This window comes from Phacochoerus africanus, chromosome 8 (assembly GCF_016906955.1).
Source record: "Phacochoerus africanus isolate WHEZ1 chromosome 8, ROS_Pafr_v1, whole genome shotgun sequence".
Taxonomy (NCBI): domain Eukaryota; kingdom Metazoa; phylum Chordata; class Mammalia; order Artiodactyla; family Suidae; genus Phacochoerus; species Phacochoerus africanus.
Window position 1 is genome coordinate 36932304 of NC_062551.1, and position 14053 is coordinate 36946356.

The following is a 14053-nucleotide window of genomic DNA, read 5'->3' on the forward strand; positions in this document are numbered from 1 at the left end:
TACAAATCATAAAGCCTATAGGGAAGTTTATATGTTAGCTGACTAGAGTTAAATAAAAAATCCTATTTGTTTCAATCTCTGTTATTAAAATATTCTTGAATGGGTGAGTATCCTTACATTTCAGCACTTACTTATTTACACCAGGTGTTCAAATGCTTTATATATACTAACTCAATCATTACAACAACTTCATAAAGTAGAAACCATTATTAACTCCATTTTAGAAACGAGTAAACTGAGGCATAGAGAAGTAGAGCTAAGTGATCCGGGGCCAGTTTTTAATTTACTAAATATCTTACATCAGCTTAATTTTGTAGTGTGATTAGTTCTTTTATCCAAAAAAGTACAGAGCTGCAGATTCCTCTTAACCAGTGTTTCCTAAACAGTTTCTCTACTTCATTTAAGTCTCAATGATCTAAACGGATCTATAGCTCATAACTTTTAAATTCTTAAATCTTTAGTGGGAAATGGATTGGAATAATTAAGCTACACTTTTAGTTAAACAAAATGAAAAGGGTATGAGTATCTCTTGTTAGGATAAAAATCACCTCCATAACACAAAAGGGAATTTTACACAAAAGAGAATGTACAATTGGTGTTTGGTAATTTTAGTGTACTTGATCTTCCCAACAGTGTCATTTTAAAGAAGAAAAGAAAAAATTACTTGGTTGAGCAAAAAGGCCAAGCCATGGAGTGGATACTGATATGCATGTATTGACACTTTGGGAAGTTGAGAAAGATATCTTGCTCTTATCCTGCATCTGTTTATGGGCACTGAGAGCAGACTCTTGTTTTAATTTTAAGTGAATTTCATCTGCATCATATGTAGGAAAAAAAAAGAGAGCGAGATAAAAATTACATAGAGACCAGAGTTCCAATCTAGTGCTTAGATTTTTATTCAAACTCAAATTCCACACACTTAAAAATAAAAACACTCAAAAATCACCAAATTACCTTGAATGCAGCTCTGTGCTGCCATTATTATATTTGCTTCCTCTTTCCCAGACACCAAAGTCAGGCACACGGTAAACTCTTTCTACACAAAATACAAGGTTCTGAATAAAAGAGACCTAAAAGAAAAGAAAAGAAATATAAGGGGACCTTTAGATACTGATAAGAACAATTAGATATTTAAAACAGTTGCATATTTGAAAATTGTATTTAAAATCCAAATACGCACTCACCTACCAAATACATTTTTAACATGCTGAAATTTTTGTAATTATTAATTACTATGAATACTCTGTTACATCTGGTTTTTCTAATAGAAAGCCTAAAGAGAGAACCTAATGTACATAGTACAGAAATAAAGTTTAAATCCTATCAGTGCTCCAACTGTAATTCTTCAATGGTGTACCTACTACGGTTCATGATGGCTCCACTACATCTTAAGAATTAAGAAAAATATAAAGCACTATTCTATACAAAATAATATTTGGAACCTAAAATGTCAAGTGTTACATAAGTCTAATACTTTGGAGATAAAAAGGTATTTATCAGTTCTGAAATGAGTCAATCTCATGTTAGAGCAACCTAGAGTCTTGAGTAGATTATACCTAGAATCTAATCTTCTCCTGCCTTTTCTCAAACTCAAAGTTTACACTTAGAGATGGGCTCTAACCAACAGGCCAGGAGCCAGAGCCACAGGTTTCATGTAAAGATTTCAGACATTTGACGAAATTTACACTTTCTACAGTAACTATGAAAAGCGAAGACTATGGTTACTGCTCTTTAATAAAATTTCATTCATTTTAATAAAAATAAAAACTTTATGTGGGCTACTGTTCCTGATATAGGACTTTAAAGTAAGGAAAGTTATTAGGGATAAAGAAGGATATTATTGTAATCCGTCCTATTATAATAAAAGAGTTGATTCTCTAAGAAGACATAGCAAACTTTAATATTTATGTGCCTAACAACAGAGCATCGAATTGTGAGAAAAAGCCGACAGAACTGGAAAGAGAAACACATGAATTCATTATCAGAATTTAAGACTTTAATACCTCTCTATCAGAAACAGATCAAAATCAACTATACTTTAATAAAAAAACAATAAAAGCATTGAAATGCAAGAGTGAGAGAAAGAAAGAAAGGAGAAAGAAAGGAAGAAATCTAGATCCTGTAGGCAGAAAATCAGTAAGGACATAGTGGAAGTTAACAACACCATCAATCAACTGGATATAAATGACATTTATAGACTATTTCAGCCCAGAACAACAGAACACATATTCTTCTCAAGTTTACATGGAACACTCACATTCTGGGCCAAAAACATTAACAAATGTAAAAAAATATAAATCATACAATGTCTGCTCTCAGATCACAAATGAATTAAACTAGAAATCAGTAACAGAAAGACAACTGGAAAATCCCCAAACAAAACAACACACTCCTAATAATACATGGGTCAAAGAAAGAAAAAATGAAACGAAACACAACTTTCAAAATTAAGGGGATGCAGTAGAAGCAGTGTGAGAGGGAAATTTATAGCATGGAATGCACATATTAAAAAAGAAGAGAGAGGGAGTTCCCATTGTGGCTCAGGGGGTGACAAACCCAACTAGTATCCATGAGGATGCAGGTTCGACACCTGGGCTAGCTCAGTGGGCTAAGGATCTGGCATTGCCATGAGCTGTGGCATAGACTGCAGATGGAGCATGGATCCCACATTGCTGTGGCTGTGGTCCAGGCCAGCAGCTACAGCTCCAATTCAACCCCCCTAGCCTGGGAACTTTCATATGCCACCAGTGTGGCCTTAAAAAGCAAAAAAAAAAAAGAGAGAGAGAGAGAAATCTAGAATCAATAATTTAAGTTTCCACCGTAAAAAACTGGAAAAAGAGCAAATTAAATCCAAAGTAAGGATAAATAAAGAAATAATAAGAATTAGAACAGAAACCAATGAAATTGAAAACAAGAAATCAACAGACAAAAATCAATGAAACCAAAGCTGGTTCTTTGAAAAGATCAATAAAATTAATAAGCCTGTAGCTAGGGTAACTATGAAAAAAAGAGCAAGGACACAAATTGCTAACATTATAAATAAAACAGGGAACACACTTTCCATGGAAATTAAGAGTAAATAAAGGAATACTAAGAATCAATTTATGTCCCAAAATTGGATAACTCAGACGAAAGAGACCAATTCCTTGAAAGCCACAAAACTAACAAAAAAAGAAATAGATGATCTGAATAAAGCTATATCTACTAAAGAAACTGAATCAATAATTAATGACCTCCCAAAGAGAAGGCAGTTGTTCCAGATGGGTCTACTGGTTGAGTTTTATCAAACATTGAAGGAAGAAATTATAACAATTCTTTATAATCTCCTTCAGAGGACAGAAGCAGAGGGAATACCTCCTAACTTAATCCACGAGGCCAGAAATATCTTAAAACCAAAAACAGACAGGCATTACATGAAAACTATAGACTAATATCTCTCATGAATATAGATGCAAAAATCCTCAACAAAATACTTGCAAATTGAGTCCAAAAAAAAGTATAAAAGAATTATACCCCACAACCAAGTAGAATTTATTTCAGGCATGCCAGGCTAATTCAATGGTACTAGAAAATCTCGCACCATGATATAGACTGTAATACTGTACATCAACAGACTGAAAAAGAAAAATCACATGATCATTTCAATAGATGAAGAAAAGCATTTGACAGAATCCAATACTAATTCATGATAAAAACTCTTGGTAAACTAGGAATAAAGGGGAACTTCCTCAACTTGATAAGGACTATCTACAAAAAAATCTATAGCTTAAAACCATATCTAATGGTGAGAAACTCAATGCTTTCCCACTAGGATCAGGTACAAGGCAAATGTCCCTTCTCATCACTCCTTTTCACATCATACTGGAAGCCCTTGCTAATTTAATAGGGCAAGAAAAGAAAAGAAAAGGTATTCGGATTGGGAAAGAAAACATGAAAATGTCTTTGGTGGCAGAAGACATGACCATCTATGTAGGAAATCCAAAAGAATCAACAAAAAATCTGGAACTAACAAATATAACAAGTTACAGTATACGAGCTTAATATATAAAAGTTAATTATGTTCCTATATGCCAACAATGAACAAGTAAAATCTGAAATTAAAAACTTTACTCCCAAAAAGGAAATAGGTATGTATCTAACAAAATACATATAAAAATATATATATGATGAAAACTACACAATTCTGATGAATGAAATCAAAGAACTAAATAAATGGAGAGGTATTTCATGTTCATGAACAGGAAGACCCAAAACTGTCAAGATGCCAATTCTTCCCAAATTGATCTATATATTTGACTTAATCCCAACCAAAGTACTAGCAAATTATTTTATGGATATTGACAAAGATTCTAAAGTTACTATGGAGAAGCAAAAGACCCTGAATAGCCAACTTTTGAAGAGCTATGTTGGAGGAATCACACTATCCAACTCCAAGACTTATTACAAAGCTATGGTATTCAGTACAGTGTGGCATTGGCAAAACGGTAAACAAATAGATTAAAGAAACAGAATAGAGAGCCCAGAAATAGATCCCCATAAGTACAGACAACTGATCTTGAATAAAGGAGCAAAGGAGCAAAGACAATCTCTTCAGTAAGTGTGCTGGAACAAATAGACATCCACATTAAAAAAAAAAAAAAAAAGCTTAAACCTTTTCTTTTACAAGAGTTAAGTCAAAGTGGACCACTGACCTAAAGGTAAAAGCAAAACTCCTAAAAGCTAACACAGTAGAATATCTAGATGACCTTGGGTATGGTCTTTTTAGATAAACCACCAAAGAAATGAATCATGAAACAACTGATAAGCTAGACTTCAATAAAGTAAAAAACTTGTGCTCTGGGAAAAATAATGTCAAGAAATTGAGAAAAGAAGCCACAGACAGGGAGAAAATGTTTACAAAAGACACATCTTTTTTTAATGCCTTTTTTTTTTTTTACTATTATGGCTGCATTCACTCCATATGGAAATTCACAGGCCAGGGATCAAACCCATGCCTCTGCAGCAACCTGAGCTGCTGCAGTCAGATTCTCAACCCACTGTGCCACTGTGGAACCTCCAGCAAAAGGCACATCTTAATAAAACACTACTGGAGTTCTCTAGTGGCTCAGAAGGTTAAAGATCCAGCTTTGTCACCACTGTGGCTCAGGTTGCTGCTGTGACACAAGTTCAATCCCTGGCCTCAGAACTTCCACATGCTGCAGGTGTGGCCCCCCCAAAAACCAAAATCAAAAACAAACAAAAAGCACCATCATCTAAAATACACAAAAACTCTTAAAACTCAACAATAAGAAAACAACCAAATGTAATTTCTACATGGGGACCTTGCCATTTTCATCATTCTGTATCCCCCCAGTGTCTAGAACAGTAAAAAGAGTAAACAAGGAATGAAAAAAAAAAAAAAGGATGAATGAGTGAGATTGGCAGAGAATCTGATTTTTCATACCACTCCTGTAAAATTTTATGAAATTATACCAATTTCACAAAACTTACTGGGGAGCTTCCACTGTTTAATGAGATAGGAATTACCTTTTCCTTCAAGCTTTGGTTATATTTGCCTATAAAACTAGTTGGAAAAGTTCTTTTTCTGAAGGAGATGCGGGGGAGGAGAATGATTTCTGAGTAATGATTTACTTTCACCAAGGACTGCAGATCATGCATTCCTACGGGGGTGAAAACTGGTTCTTAGAAGCAAAACAAACAAAAAAAACCTAAAAACTTGGATATTACAATTAGGTGTAGCCCTCCAGCTCAATGCTATCTGACAAAATCTTATTCCTTAGTATTGGATTTCTCACATTAGAGGAAGCTTAAATACCTTTTCCTCCTCTTGGAGGCAACAACAACAAACAGCCAAAAAAAAAGTTAAGAAATCCTGAAATAGATCTGTTTCTTTTTTCCATTTTAAGTCAGTTTTAGAAAGTGTGTCAGTTTCCTGCAGCTGCCATAAGAAAATACCAGAGACTGGGTGGCTTTAAACAGTAGAAATTTATTTTCTCAGAGCCCTGGAAGCCAGATGGAGATGTCACAGGTTTGGTTTCTTCTAAGACCTCTCTCCCTGGCTGGCAGGTGCGGCATCCTCTTGCTGCTTTGTCCTCACATGGTCGTCCCTCTGTTCACACATGCCCCAGGTATCCATTTGGGCGTCCAAATCTCCACCTCTTCCAAGGACACCATTCAGGCTGGATTAGGACCTATCCTAAGGGCCTCATTTCAACTTTCCTCTCTAAAGGCTCTAACTCCAAATACGTCTGCATCAACCCTACTTCCTCATAAAATCATATTCTGAGGTACTGGGGATTAGGGTTTTAACATGTAAGTTGGGAGGTCAGGGTGGGTGGGAAAGAAGAAAGGAGGGGACATAAAACTCAGCTGATAATAGGAACTCACAGTCTCTCTTGAACATACTCCATTTTGGATTTTAACATTTATTGCCATATAATTTCTTATGGTATACTCTATCTTTAAATGTCTACCTATTTGTAGTTATATTTGCCTTTTCATTCCCAATATTAATTAAGTAATCCTTATCTGCTTAGCAAATTTTATAAAAAGTTAAATTATTAACCTTAAAAAAAGGTTGATTTTGTTGACAGTATCTAGTCTAACTATATTTATATATATACTTTTTTTTTTTTTGTCTTTTTAGGGATGTATATGCAGCATATGGACGCTCCTAGGCTAGGGGTAGAATCAGAGTTGCAATTGCTAGCCTAGGCCACAGCCACAGCAACACCAGATATGAGCTGCGTCTGCGCCCTACACCACAGCTTACGGCCACGCTGGATCCTTAACCCACTGAGCAAGGCCTGGCATCGAACCTGCATCCTCATGGATATTAGCTGGGTTCGTAACCTGCTGTGCCACAGCGGGAACTCCTTATACCATTATTTCTATTTTTATTCCTTCTATTTGCTTTTTGTTTACTATATTCTTTGCTGACTTTAAAAATAAGACCCTTAACGTTGCTAATTTTCCATCAAAGGAAAAAACTGCCTACAATGACACTTTGGCCATGTTCCATACATATTGGTATGCAGTATTTTCACTGTAATTCCATGGTATTTCTCAATTTCCATTTCTATCTCTTCAAAATCATAAAAGAGTATATTATTAGTTTCTAAAAACATGATATTTAAAAGGCATCTTTTAGCTACTGACTTCTAAATTCAATGTGGTTAGACAACATCGCCACTGATTCTCTGAAATTCATTTAATTCTGCAGAGATTTTTTGAGACTAACTGTGTTATTCAAATAGTGTATATCGTATATTTTTTGTCTCCTTGGATTACCACTTTCTAAGAGAAATGTGTTTAAAAATCTCCTATCCTATTATACTTTTGCTTTATATATTTTGAGGATGCGTTGTTGGGTTTTTATGGCACTGTTCATTGAAATGTGTCTTTAATCATTAAGTAATGTCACTTTTTATTTTATTTATTTATTTGTCTTTCTGTCTTTTCTAGGGCCACACCCGAGGCATGTGGAGGTTCCCAGGCTAGGGGTCTCATCGGAGCTGTAGCCACCAGCCTAAACCAGAGCCACAGCAACGCTAGATCTGAGCCACCTCTGTGACCTACACCACAGCTCACGGCAACGCCCAATCCTTAACCCACTGAGCAAGGCCAGGGATCAAACCTTCATCCTCATGGTTCCAAGTCAGATTCATTAACCACTGAGCCAAGACAGGAACTCCCACTTTTTATAACTTTACCTTAAATACATAGGGTAAAAAACAAACATCTGTAAAAAGAAAACCCCCAAATACAATGGCACTTAAGATTCAATTAGTTTCTCAAAGTATAGTTGGTCCATGTGTGATAAAGTCTTATTTTAATTCTGACTGAACTCAGTTAAAGACTTATTTGGTCAATTCCTCTTTCTAAATAAGGAACAGGATTAAGTCTTGATTAAGTTCACAGCCCAGCCATCAACCGCATTGGGTTCTCACACTCTGTGCGATAACGCACCCACTTTCATTACCCCAGCACTAGATACCCTAAAAATAGAGATGGACTCTTATGCATTAAACCCACAAAAGTATTCAAATTAGCCAACACAGCGAGAGCCAGCAAAACCTGTTTAACTTCACCCTGCTTGCCACTCCTGAGCTATCCCTTATACTTGTAGCTTATTACCCTATGGGAGGGTAAAACCGCTGTGTGGCCCTATACGGGGGCTTTCTCTCATTTAGAGCTACAGATATCAAAGAATTGTGCACTTCTGAGTGTCACTGTACTGTTTACAGCCACCAAAAAATAAAAATAAAAAAATCTTCCAATCTTATGAACCACACGATAGAGGGATAGTTAGTTCCACAATGTCATTTAGGGACCCAGATTTCTTCTGTCACTTGTTCTATAATTCCCAAGGGGTTTTCTGTGGATGGGGTAAAGGAGAGGCAGGAGAATTTATTTTTACCTATTCTGCACAAGATTCATGTTTCCCTCAGCTCATATTATCATGCATCATTTCCTCAAAGATTGTCTTTCCTCAATTCTCTCTATTCTTTTCTTCCTATGAAACATATTTTGGACCTTCTCATTTCTACCCTCAATTACTCTTAAACTCCTTTCATATTTGACATCTTTTTACCTCTCTTCTACATTTTGGATAATTTCCCTGGAATTATCCTTCAGTACATAAATTCTTTCTTCAGCAATGTCCAATCTACTCTTTAATATGTCCATTAAACTTCAGTTGTTCCTCTTTATTATTTCTAATAAACATACTAGGGCTTTTCACATATTTCATTCTCTATTTTGTCTATACAATATTAATATTTAAGAATTGAACATTTTTATCCTATAGCCTCCTTTAAATAGTTGTTCTATTATCTAAAATTCTTGGAGTGCAAGCTTTTCTATTTGCTGTATGGTTATTTTTTTAATAATTCACCTCATGTATTTTGGAAGTGTCTGTAATTATTTAACTCATTTCAGCAAGGGTTTTCATTTGCAGATACACATCTAAAATGCAACTTTATCTTTACTTCAGATCTCACGTGAACATATGGTAGAGGCTTAGGGTCTCAATCTAGGGTCTTAGACAATAGAGGCTCCCCAGACTATGGACCAGTGAGCTAAGGTTTTTTTTTTTTTTTTAATCCTCCTTCCACAAAGAGGACAGTGTTTAATAAATTCATGCACAGGACTCACATGCAACACTCCCAAGATAATATTTCTTAAAATTTGAGCCCCTGGCCCATACGATCTATGGTAGACTAATTATTAAAATGGCCTCACTTCTCCACCCTTCTCTTTATCTACACCCCTTGAAATATGATTTTAAGGTTCCTTCCAACAAGAGGTCAGACCCATGATTTGCTCTGGCCAGTAGAATGTGGCAGAAATAAGGATGTACCAATTCTGAGTCTAGGCCTCAAGAGGCCTCTCATGCATGTGTTCTTGCAGATCCCCTAACTTTCCCATGAAAACAAGCCTGCCCCTTTCTGAAAGAAGACAAACTATGTAGAGCAGAGATGGCTTATATCAGCCAATGCCGTTCTAAATCAGTTATCGACCTGCCAACTAACCACAGCCTGCATGAGTAAACTCGGATAAGATCAGCTGAGCCCGGTTATAATCAACAGAACAGACCAGACCATCTGTAGCCTGGGAAGGGATATAAGCTGTTTGTAAGGCACTACATTTTAGGATTCTTTGTTTAAAAAAACTCTAAGAGCTAGGTGATAAAATATATATTACTCTACTGGGCTTACCCATACCACCATATCAAATGCTAATGTGCTAATTATCTTTTCATTTCTAGCATTCAAGGATTTCCTTTTCTTTCATTGGTGCTTCAGTACTTAGTTGGCTTTTTAAAAAATAAAGTTATCTCTCACCCAGTATTCCCTATTTTTAGAGATAGGCTAAACAATCAGCCTATTTGGTTTTATTGTCACATTTACAGAAATATGACCAAGCTTCTCTCATAACAGATATGTAACTTTCTGGTTTCCCCTAAAATGTTAGCAGTAAAGCTTCTTTGAGTTCCTGGAATAATCTCTCTCTCCCAAATTTAGTTATTTCTACATATTATTGTCTCCCCCTAATATATTCTTATTCTACCACTTCACCCAGTTAATTCCTACACTGCCTTCAAATATCAGCCTGGAAGAGGAAATTACCTGGAAGAAAAAAACCTTTCCTGATTCCCTAAATTTGAATGAAAAATCCACTTATTCATCATTTTGTCGCATCACCTATCACGTTTCTTATACATGGAAACTCCTCATGAAATATCTGTTGAACAAAACTGGCATATATTTACACATTTGTAAACACTGACAGAAAAGCCACTTATTCTTTTAATGCCTTTTTAATGAGGAAAGAGCCAGTCCTATCCTAAAACAGGGATCACTCACATGCATATGTTCCAAGAATATTAAAATCAAAGAATTAATTTTTTCCCCAATGGCCTATCCCTGCTTTCTTCCCAAAATATTAAAATAGTTTGCCACTGATGATGAGTTATTCTTCTATGTTATACTATTACAGGTGACAAGTGCAGGTATATTCAAAGCCCTTTCATCCAAAATAAAAACACTAAAAAAATTACATAAACTATGCTCGGTCCAGAATACTGCAACCAACTGAAATATAACAGCCATTTTTCAATACTATGAAACACCAAATCCTACAACTTGCTTTAAAATGCCCATAAAAATAAAATGGGAAAAAGAAAGTCTATTCAGCAAGCATTGCTGGGAAACCTGGACAGCTGCATGCAAAGCAATGAAACTAGAACACACCCTCACACCACGCACAAAAATAAACTCAAAATGGCTGAAAGACTTAAATATAAGACAGGACACCATCAAACTCCTAGAAGAAAACATAGGCAAAACACTCTCTGACATCAACCTCATGAGTATTTTCTCAGGTCAGTCTCCCAAAGCAATAGAAATTAGAGCAAAAATAAACCCATGGGACCTCATCAAACTGAAAAGCTTTTGCACAGCAAAGGAAACCCAAAAGAAAACAAAAAGACAAATTACAGAATGGGAGAAAACAGTTTCAAATGATGCAACTGACAAGGGCTTCATCTCTAGAATATATAAACAACTTATACAACCCAACAACAAAAAAGCCAATCAATCAATGGAAAAATGGGCAAAAGACCTGAATAGACATTTCTCCAAAGAAGATATACAGATGGCCAACAAACACATGAAAAAATGCTCAACATCGCTGATTATAAGAGAAACGCAAATCAAAACTACCATGAGATACCACCTCACACCAGTCAGAATGGCCATCATTAATAAATCCACAAATAACAAGTGCTGGAGGGGCTGTGGAGAAAAGGGAACCCTCCTGCACTGCTGGTGGGAATGTAAACTGGTACAGCCACTATGGAGAACAGTTTGGAGATACCTTAGAAATCTATACATAGAACTTCCATATGACCCCGCAATCCCACTCTTGGGCATCTATCCGCACAAAACTCTCCTTAAAAGAGACACGTGCACCCGCATGTTCACTGCAGCACTATTCACAATAGCCAGGACATGGAAACAACCCAAATGTCCATCGACAGATGATTGGATTCGGAAGGTGTGGTATATATACACAATGGAATACTACTCAGCCATAAAAAAGAATGACATAATGCCATTTGCAGCAACATGGATGGAACTAGAGAATCTCATCCTGAGTGAAATGAGCCAGAAAGACAAAGACAAATACCATATGATATCACTCATAACTGGAATCTAATATCCAGCACAAATGAACATCTCCTCAGAAAAGAAAATCATGGACTTGGAGAAGAGACTTGTGGCTGCCTGATGCGAGGGGGAGGGAGTGGGAGGGATCGGGAGCTTGGGCTTATCAGATACAACTTAGAATAGATTTACAAGGAGATCCTGCTGAATAGCATTGAGAACTTTGTCTAGATACTCATGTTGCAACAGAACAAAGGGTGGGGGGAAAATGTAATTGTAATGTATACATGTAAGGATAACCTGACCCCCTTGCTGTACAGTGGGAAAATAAAAAAATTATAAAAAAAAATAAAAAAATAAAATAAAATGCCCATAAAAGCCCTTTACTAATTTTTAAGTGAGCCAAGTGGAATTTTCATGATATAGTAAACAGAAAAATACTAAAGCCAGAGTTCCCATTGTGGCTCAGAGGTTTAAAATCCTACATGGTGTCTGTGAGGATGAGGGTTTGATCCCTGGCCTTCTTCAGTGGGTTAAGGATCTGGTGTTGCTGGAAACTGCGGCCTACCTGGCAGATGCGGCTCAGATCTAGTGTTCCTCCGGCTGTGGTGTAGGTCTGCAGCTGCAGCTCTGATTCGACTCCTAACCTGGGAGTTTTCCATATGCTGCAGGTGCAGTCCTAAAAAGAAAAAAAATACTAAAAACTTCCCAGTCAGGCAATGTGGAGACACTGAACAACGAGAAAGGGATTTCAGAACTAGAAACCAATATTCTCAAAGAAGATTATTCGCAGATCAAATATTTGAATAGTAACTTTAAAACCTCATCTTATCATCAGTGACTTAATTCCCACAGCAGCTGAGAATCTGTGGCTAGTAATAACAGAATCAAAATGCACTAATGTTGCAGAAAAATGTCGGAGGAACAAAACACAAAACTTAGGTCACTGGGAAGATTATCTACCACACTGTGGACTATTAATGGTCCTCTTCTATTTAATTCTTAACAAGAAATATAGGAAGATTATGTACCCTAAACACCACTTAATTACATGGAAAAGGAATTATTCAAAATTTCAATTCCTTGAATAAGTTCCTGCTTTCCTTTTACAGTAATGTGGAATAATACTGAAAGTTAGATTTTATTCTATAATTCAAGAATGATCAATCAAACTTTGCTCTGTTGCTAAACACAATAAACTTTTAGTTTGACCAAGGTGAACAAATTTTTCTTAACAAAAACACATTTTACTGTCCATACAGAAATCTTTTCATAAATAGACACTTTCCAAGGAAGCCAAAGATTCCTTATATATAATTCTAAAGTAACTGTCATATTGTGTAACAGATTAAATGAATTATTATAATTACTAATATTATATTCTTTTCCTGCAATATATTAAAGAAGAGGATGCATATTAAAAAACGACTCTTCTATGAATTTTAGATAATTTACTTTAGCAATAAGTGAGGTGGCCATTCCAGCCTACTCTGTCTCATAAAATTATCATTTAAAAAACATCTCAGCTTTATCTGCGTAGCAACCAACATTTGGGAATATGTCTGATTGTGACACCATTCTTTATTTGGCTAAAGAAATATACACCAAAATACTATAGGCTTAAATATTTTTTTAATTCCCCAAGTTATAACATTATCCTGAAATGACAGGCTATTATAGTAACAATTAAAAAAGCTTAGTCCTTTGAACATTGCTTAAAATTTCCCCATCTCTCTTATCTCCTATCAAAACCAAACAAGCACCAAAACAAGGAAGCAAAATTAAACTCATAAAATTTCAAAGGATGTACATCAAACTAGGAGCAAATTTTTATGTGTGGGAAATACTTTTACTTGGTTGACAAAAATAGAATAAAAGCGATATTATTAAAAATTCAGAGACTACCTTAGAAACTAGCTCAAGAGATCATCTATCCCAACCTTATCTTTCTGGGTATGTCCGTTTCTAGCATCTATTACAAAGCATTTAATATAATGTAAGCTCTCCAAGACCCTTTTTTCCTAAAACTAAAAAAAAAAAATCTGAATTCTCTCTAATACCTGTAAATTCAACTTAGATTACAGTAGCCCAAACTAGACACAATACTGAGAAAAACATTTAACCACTGATGAATAATAATTTGCGCTTAATTCTTTCGGTGACAAATCATAACCAAGATACTTCTAAAATATACAGTCTGAATTATGTTTATAAGTATCACCGACAAGGGAAAGATGAATTACCATTTGAGGTATGAAAAATGCGAAAATTTTGAGAGAGAGGGAGCATGGGATGGGGGTGGCATGAGGAACACAGAATGGAAACAATGGTTAGACAATGAATTTGATGACTGGGCTGGTCTAGATGACAATTTTCTCTTTGCA

At 35.7% G+C, this 14053-nt stretch overlaps 1 protein-coding gene across 5 annotated transcripts in view; it reads right to left on the reverse strand.

The window, feature by feature from the left end:
- The window catches only part of PHKB (phosphorylase kinase regulatory subunit beta), a 201029-nt gene that overhangs the window by 132158 nt on the left and 54818 nt on the right, over positions 1-14053 (reverse strand). For all 5 annotated transcript variants that reach the window (XM_047789954.1, XM_047789952.1, XM_047789950.1 and 2 more), the window contains one exon: positions 955-1070. In XM_047789954.1, coding sequence (XP_047645910.1) covers positions 955-1070 — 116 coding nt within the window. The remainder of the gene's footprint in view (positions 1-954; positions 1071-14053) is intronic.